This window comes from Notolepis coatsorum (genome assembly GCF_963971535.1).
Source record: "Notolepis coatsorum genome assembly, chromosome: 13".
NCBI lineage: Eukaryota > Metazoa > Chordata > Actinopteri > Aulopiformes > Paralepididae > Notolepis > Notolepis coatsorum.
Genome location: NC_140177.1, coordinates 5669272 through 5677876, shown reverse-complemented (window position 1 = coordinate 5677876; position 8605 = coordinate 5669272). Strand labels below are relative to the sequence as shown.

The 8605-nt window shown below is 45.8% G+C and overlaps 1 protein-coding gene across 1 annotated transcript in view; it reads left to right on the top strand.

Annotated features, from left to right (window-relative positions):
• Nucleotides 1-417: 417 nt before the first annotated feature.
• The window catches only part of LOC311238869 (DNA excision repair protein ERCC-6-like), a gene marked incomplete at both ends in the record, with an annotated part of 31672 nt that continues 23484 nt past the window's right edge, over nt 418-8605 (top strand). The window contains 1 exon segment of the mRNA XM_084327069.1: nt 418-461. Within this exon segment, the coding sequence (XP_084183195.1) occupies nt 418-461 (44 nt within the window).

Here is an 8605-nt window from a genome sequence, read left to right as displayed (position 1 = left end):
CAGAAGCCACAGAGCAGTGTCTTCTTAGTACGGGGGAATCTCAGACTAGCCTGAGCAAGCATCTAGTTCTCATGTTCATCCGTAACTGCCCCGATAAGGAGTTGTCCTTAGTGTTCAAGAGTAACCCATCTCGTGAGTGGACAGCAGGTGAGGTGCAGGGACATTTGGATGAATATTTGAGAGAACATAGAGCGAGTCGAGGTCGGTTGACACAACAAGTGGTCGCCATTGAGTCATCACAGGAGAGGGTGGTTGTTAATCACGAACAGAGCGCGTCACCTGTGGCTGTCAGTAGTACAGAGCTAGAGCAGCTGACGCCTGTATCTGAGAATAACACAATGGATAGGGTTCTGAGAGTGTTAGAAATTGCGTTCGGCAACAACACTCAGTCTGTACAAAATGGTCCTTACGTACAAAATGGCCCCCATAGGCAGTTCCCCAGACCTTCTCAAGAATGTCAGGTTTGTGGCAGTTCGGAGCACGATACTAGGACACATTGCAGGACGCACAGGCTGTGTTTCAAGTGTCTGAGTCCAGGGCATATTGGTATCTATTGTGGGCAGACCACTCCTAGACAGCCCCCGGGTCAGAGACAGGCTGGTCCTCCCCAGGAAAACTAGCCGGCCCTCGTTCAAAGGAGGACAATGTGGGCCCCTATGGTTTTTCCTCCAATTGCAATGATGATATCCAGTCTGTATATACGTCTGTTTGTGAAGCAGCACCCAAAGACAAGACAGTAATTATGCAGAATGTGACCAGAACATCCCAAAGTGACAGTTTATTTTTCACCACCGTATTGACAGGAGACAAGGTTGAGTTACAGGGGATGTTAGATAGTGGATCCATGGCTACTTCTCTGCGCGCTGATGTGGTTCCTCGGCTGAGGGAGGCAGGAGTAGTGACGGGTGATCTAATATCGACTACCAATGTTGTTCTTGTGGGGTGTGGTGGGAAACAAACTAGCCCAGTGGGAACAGTCAAGTTGAAACAGGCCGTAACACTTGAACCGATGAGTGAGCATGTAGTGTGGGGTCGTCTCCCACCCAAGACAAAACTGTCTATGGGAAGTACTGTTATCGTTGAGCCCAGCGCCTCTCGTTGTGTGCACCGTAACATACTAGTTGGCAGGGTAGTTACACCTCTCTGGGGGGATGGGTGGCTTCCTGTCAAGATTATAAATCCGACTAACAAGGCTATCACCTTGAGAAGAAATGCAAAAGTGGCTGACGTATATCCATGCATTGCATTAGAAGATTTTGACAATGATACGGACACGTCAGTCCACCAGAATGCCGGTAGAGTGAGTAGTGCAGCTCTCACGGCAGTCTGACAGCTAGGAGTTGTGATAGCAACAATGTAGCTAGGGGGAACGATAGACTGGCTAGTCTAGGGCTCCAGAACCTGTCAGTTGATGACTGTCAGGTCTCACCAGTCTGGAAAGATAGACTGACTGATCTGATTGAGAACTATGAGGATGTGTTTTCTAGACACCGGTTGGATTGTGGTGAGGCTGGTGGCTTCTGTCACCGTATCCGACTGACTGACGATCGGCCCTTCCGGTTACCTTACCGGAGGCTCTCCCCCGCCCATTACCAAAAGTTGAGAGAGACTCTGAATGAGATGGAGGACAGGGAGATAATTAGGAAGTCGAGTAGCGAGTATGCATCCCCCCTTGTCCTTTGTTGGAAGAAGAATGGGGAATTGAGACTGTGCACAGATTTCAGGTGGTTAAACGCTCGTACCGTGAAAGATGCACATCCATTACCTCATCAAGCAGATGTACTTGCAGCGCTGGGAGGCAATGCCTTTTTCAGTTCCATGGATTTGACATCCGGGTATTACAATGTCCCACTGCATGAGGATGATAAGAAATACACTGCGTTTTCCTCTCCTCTCGGTTTACATGAATATAACCGTATGCCCCAGGGGCTGTGTAACAGTCCAGCTACGTTCATGAGAATGATGCTCACAATCTTTGGTGATCAGAACTCGCTGAGTCTTCTCTGTTACTTAGATGATCTTCTGGTCTTTGGCAAGTCGGAAGAAGAGAGCTTGCAGAGGCTGGAGATGGTATTTCAGCATTTACGAGAACACAACCTGAAGTTGTCTCCATCTAAGTGTCAGTTTCTGAGAAAGTCACTGAAGTTTTTGGGACACATTGTTTCTCGGGAAGGGATAGCCACAGACCCCGATAAGGTGCAGGCGATAGTGGGTGTGACGGAGAGCGATATTATGGAGTCGGATGGGGTCACCCCGTCTGCCAATAAGATCCGGTCATTTTTAGGAATGATGGTGTATTATCAGCATTACATTGAGAACTGCTCTGTAGTTGCAAGACCACTGTTTCAGTTGACCACGGGTGTGAAGAAGCCACGGAGAGGCAAAGTAAAAAGCAAGAGAGCTGCCCCCCTTCGTAGGCTTAGTGCAGCAGACTGGACTGTGGAGTGTAGGGAGGCCTTTGAGGCGTTAAAAGCCGCATTGGTGGGACAAACTCTGTTGGCTCACCCTGACTTTTCTCAGCCATTTTTGTTGTCTGTAGATGCATCCACTAGCGGACTGGGAGCTGTGCTTTCACAAGTGCAGGAAGGGTGTAGCACAGCCAGGCCCATAGCTTTTGCTAGTAAATCTTTGAATCATGCTCAGTCTAAATATCCCGCTCATAGGCTTGAGTTTCTCGCCATGAAATGGGCTATACACGACAAGTTTAGCCATTGGCTGCGAGGACATAAATTTACAGTGTGGACAGATAATAATCCACTTAAGTACATCCTCACAAAGCCAAAACTCGATGCATGCGAGCAGAGATGGGTGGCTAAGCTGGCACCTTTTGATTTTGACATTCAGTACATTCCTGGGCCTAAAAATACAGTAGCTGATGCACTGAGCAGGGAGCCGTTTGCGAAGCCTAGGGTGATGCACAGGCTGACAAGGACCTCGTATGATGTCTTGTTGAGGGAGGCTAGAGGTTTGGAGGTGGATGACGTGCAGAACATGTTCCGTCTTACTTGTGAGGAACCAGAGGTGAGGAGGAAGGGCCTAGGATTGTCCACTCAGAGTTCCCTTAAGGCCAGTGGTGAGGTGGGTATTGACAGTGGGAGCATATCTCGTGAAGAGGTATCAGCTGTACTCCACACACATCGCTGTTGGGAGGATGGCGCAGCTATGAGAGCAGTCTCTCATGTGCAGCAGCTAGAAAGGTTGGTGTCCATGGGACAGAGCCCATTGCCTGTCCTCACTCATGAGGAATTGTACGACAAACAGTGCCAGGACCCTGTCACTGGTAGAGTCAAATTCTTTGTAGATAGAGGCCGCCGCCCATCTCGAAGAGAGAGAGTTCATGAGTCGAAAGAAACAAACCGCACATTGAGACAGTGGGGAAAACTCACAACAAAATTGGGAGTGTTGTACCGTGTTTCAAAACACGTTGTGAGTAAGAAGAAGGTCTTTCAATATGTTGTACCGAGCGCTCTGAGAGGACAGGTGCTGAAAGGGGTACATGATGAGGCTGGGCACCAGGGCCAGCAGCGCACATTGTGGCTCACTAGACAACGTTTCTATTGGGACTCCATGGAAAAGGATGTCAAAGAATATGTGAGTCATTGTAAGAGATGTGTACTGAGCAAAGCCCCTGAGCCGGAGGCGAGGGCTCCGCTGGTATCTATAGTCACCACCGCACCACTGGAGTTGGTGTGTATTGACTTTTGGTCGGCTGAGGATGCCAATAATAAGTCCATTGATGTGCTTGTTATAACTGACCATTTTACCAAACTAGCGTGTGCTTATCCGTGTCCCAATCAAACTGCAAAGACGGTGGCCAGAGTGCTCTGGAATAACTTTTTTTCTGTTTATGGTTTTGCAGCCTGCATTCATAGCGACAGAGGAGCTAATTTTGAGAGTGCACTCATAGCAGAAATGCTTCAGATGGCAGGGGTTGAAAAATCCCATACCACGCCATACCATCCTATGGGAAATGGACAAGTAGAACGTCTAAACCGCACTTTAGGTAGTATGATCTGTGCTTTGCCACCTCGTTCCAAGGTGAAATGGCCTCAGATGTTGAACACTTTGACGTTTGCTTATAATTGCACAGTGCATGAGACCACGGGGGTCCCACCCTTCTTTTTGATGTTTGGTCGCACTCCAAGATTACCTGTCGATGTCATGTTTCAGAGTGTCCTTTTGGATGGAGATACGGTGGATGTGGATAAGTATGTCCAGTCACTGGGAAAGGATCTAAGGGAAGCAATGGCACTTGCTCAAGAGCATGCTGAGAAGCAACAGACCAGGCAAGCTGAGGTGTATAACAGACAGTTAAAGGGACATGCGGTAGAGAAGGGGGATCGGGTCTTACTGGCAAATAAGGGGGAGCGAGGCAAGAAAAAGCTAGCTGACCGCTGGGAGAGTGCCGTCTATACTGTGGTGTGTAAAAACAGTGGGCTGAATATATACAGTATCCGTCATCCTGTCACAGGGAGGATTAAGACTGTTCATAGGAACTTGATTATACCCGTCAATTTCCTGCCTCTGCCGTCATGGGACGAGCCAGAGATTGAGGTGTCTATTCCTGGCACTGTTCCGAGTGAGGAAATGACAGATGATTCTGATCAGGGTGAGCTGAGAACTGCCCGGTGGGTTGCTCATCTTCCTGAGTCCAGTGTGGAGGGGGTAGTAGATACCACGACAGGGATGGGTGTATCAGAGCCAGCAGAGGAGCAGGTGGGGAGCATGAGTAGTGATCAACATCATAGAATTACACTTGAGTCACATAATGGTGAGGAGCAGGAGTGTAAACTGAAGAAACCACGCCACTTTTGGATGGAGGGACCAGATGCAGATGTTGAATCAGAGGAGTCATACTCGGTAATTGTTTATCAGGATAGTGATCAGTCGTCAGACACGACAACTGTGGAATCATTTACTGGAGACATGATTGCTTCGGAGGAGGCCCCTTGTAGTGCATCCTTATTTGTACCAGTGAGTGAACCTGAATCGGCCATTGTCGATGTCACACCGAGTGTAGTTGAGGTACCTCAAGGGGTTTACACTAGGCGGGGGAGACTAATCAGGCCAGTTAACAGGCTCATTCAGACGATGGCTGTACAAGTCAGGGCTCTGCTGTCATCCTAAAAGATGACAAAATTTTTTTTGTTTTCTTTTGGGTAATTCTTTTTATTACTAAAAATATTTTTTTTCTTTTCTTTCATTGATTTTGCTGTTTGGTTTTCTTTGAGTCATACTGGTAGTTACGGTTGTCTATTGCACTAGACATGATTTGGTAATTTTGGTGTATTCCATGGTATAAATATGTACATGGCATGTTTTTTTGCCTGTGGTTAGATGAGGGGTTCGCTACCCTTTATTTTTCCTGATCCTTTATCGGATAGCTTTTGAGCTGGTCAACCTATTTTCTAGGTTTGGAATTAAGGGAATACACCGGGTTACATGTGACGCGTTGATTCATTGTGATTTTTTTTTTTTCTGTTTCTTTGGCTTATACTTACGCTGTTGAGTTGATTGAAGGGAACACTGTCCATGATCTGGCATAAGTCAGTAGGGGAGTATGTAGCAGAGTGAAGTTGTTATGCTAGAATCATGGACAGAAACTGGTATCTTTTATCTTAAATAAGTAGGTCAAAATGGAAACACTCTTACTTTGAAGGAACAAAGTGGACCGAGCCCACTCTAGAGTTTTGGAGGGGTGCCTTGGTTACTAGGTTATATTAATTTCCTCACATTGAGTTACCAATTCTCCAAACGAAATCCCTTTTGGGTCTTTTATAATGGGTTTAGAGAAGATAGGATATCTTTCCATTGAATAATTGTTGTATTGTAAATACGTTCAACTAATGTACACAATGGTTTAGCCGGTTTGCCGACGAGAGACACGCTGACGGAAGTGCTCGCTCTCTTTGAGTATGGCTGAGTACGAGAGCAGAGGTATGCGCTTTCGTTTACCTAATATTGGATTTAATTGCTTTGTATAACTTGTAAAACTGATTTATGTTTGGTTTTGGTACTGAAATACCCTGTTGTGTAATGACATTAATTCGCCCTGTGTACAACAGCCACAGTACGTTCGTGTACTAACTCAGTATTCTGTTTGGCAATACCAGGTGGACTGCACTTTGATGACGGTCGCTAACGCCGCCATGTTTTGTGTACGTGCTGTGTTGGTTTGTTAACAGGTATGAACCGTTGTTTTTGTATTTTGGTTTATTTAATGCTTACACCCTGCCTTTCATTTCATATTGTTTCACATGTTTTTGCTGAAGCTGACTTGCACTGAGCTACATGTATTTAATGATTGTAACTGTAGACAGCGTGCTGTTTTAAATGTGCGCGCGCGCGCTCTCTTTGAGTATGGCTGAGTACGAGAGCAGAGGTGGACTGCACTTTGATGACGGTCGCTAACGCCGCCATGTTTTGTGTACGTGCTGTGTTGGTTTGTTAACAGGAAATAAACACCATCAACTGAGTACCGTTGTCTGAGTCTACGTCCACCTCACACCAGACACAACGCAGATTCGATCACGCTACAACTGGTGTTTTGTTTTTTTCTTTCTTTCGGAATAGTTCTTTTCGTTCGATTTGGTTTACAGTGGTCATGGCAGAGTTAAGACACTGCTTTGGGTAGCCCTTTTCATCAAATCGTCCCAACATATTTTCACTTTTCGGAGTGGAACTCCCCTTGAGAGCTACAGTTACTTTTGAGTCTGTATAGTTGACTTACAGGCAGGCTTTTCTTTAATTGAATTGATTGATTGAAAACTTTTAACAGATTGCAGAATGGGTACAGTACAGTACAGCTCAATACATACAATTGTTAAGGGGATGCAGACCAGAGAAAGACTTTCGTCTTGTTTACATCAGGGTCCCCCATTTTCAATTCATCGTAACATATGTGACATACATGACATACCGATAGACAGTACTGCTACATCTATACATTTATGACATACCAGATTTGCAATTACAGTACTGTTTGTGATACAAAAAGAGTCCAGAAAGAAAAGAGTATATACATTAGACGTAGAAACTGTACATTGGATTGGGTAGGTGGGGGTGGGGGGGGACTGTACATTGGAGGTGGATGGGTGGGTGGGGGGGGGGGGGGGGTTGGGTAGGAGTGGGGGGGGGGGGGGGGGGTTGGGTAGGAGGGGTGGGTAGGAGGGGTGGGCACCGGGTGGTGACTAGAAAACTGTAGGAGATTGTTTTTATCCGTTGGTTTTCTGTAGATAGTTGTGGCAATTAGGTTATTAATTTTAGTAAGTTTTATATCTAGGAAATGAATGGATTCTCGGCTCTTTTCCAAACTAAAAGTGATGGATTCTACACAAGAGTTCAAATATGACAAAAAGGATGACAGCTCTATTTCGTTTCCTGACCAGACCATGAAAACATCGATAAATCGAACAAAGTATTTGATATATGGTCCATACAACGCATTGTTGTAAATTAAGTCCTCCTCGAACGTACCCATAAATAAACACGCATAGGCGCATGCGGATGGGGATCCCATAGCAGACCCATATTCCTGTTGGTAATAGGTATTTTCAAACATAAATACATTTCTATTCAATGTAAATTTCATCAGTTCCATGATAAATTCATGTGGGGGTGTTTGGTCTGGGTGTTTCCCTAGGAAATGGTTCAAAGCTTCTAGACCAAGGTTGTGGTTAATGTTGGAATATAGCGAAGTAACGTCTAGGCCTCTAGGGTTACAAGGATATCACTGTCACCAATATTTCTGACTGAATCTAGTTTAGATAGAAAGTCAGAGGTATCTTTTATATACGAGGGAAGTTTCCAAACCAGTGGTTGGATGTGGTAGTCTACAAACTTGGAGGCATTCTCTTGGAGGCAACCCTCTCCCCGAGATTATGGGTCGGAGTGGAGGGTCGTTTGGGCATTTGTGCACCTTGGCTAAACCATAGATGACAGATTGACAGGTGTGATAGGGAACTCATCCACCAGAAATGTTGCTTCTTTTGCAGTGACCCATTTATTTTCTTCAGCTCTTTTGATTATCTGTTTCAATTCTAGGTTGTAGTTATTCCTGGGATTCAGTAAAATTCTCTTTTTGAAGATAAATGTGTTGTTTTCATATATTACCATCATACACATTTATGTGATATTGTGATATCTACTTGTCAATCTAGCCCTGCTACCAATCATGACGTCAACCTAGCCTGTTAACTGATTGCCGATTGTTCCCACCTGGTGTCAAGTACAGCCTACTTAAGTTGTGTTGTCACATTTGTCATTTGCACACTGATGAAGGCCGGATGGCTGAAAACGTTTTGTGCCCTTTTTGAAAATAAAAACAACGATATTCCGAGTGCGGTCCCTACCTCCTTTTTTGCAGCTCCCATCTCCTCACACAGCGCAGAGAACAGGCGCGCTTTCAGGGGTCGGGTTTTGATGAAATTTACCACGTTTATAACTTCTGTCAACCTCATTCAGCTCAGGGCTAAGCTGTCTTGACGCTGGCGCCTCTCTGTGAATTTACAGTGCGTCCATTGCGCGTTTGGCGAGACCCCCTTGATGAGCGCCTGTAGCCCCCTCCTTTTCCCTGCCATGGCCTGCGCACCGTCAGAGCAAAAGC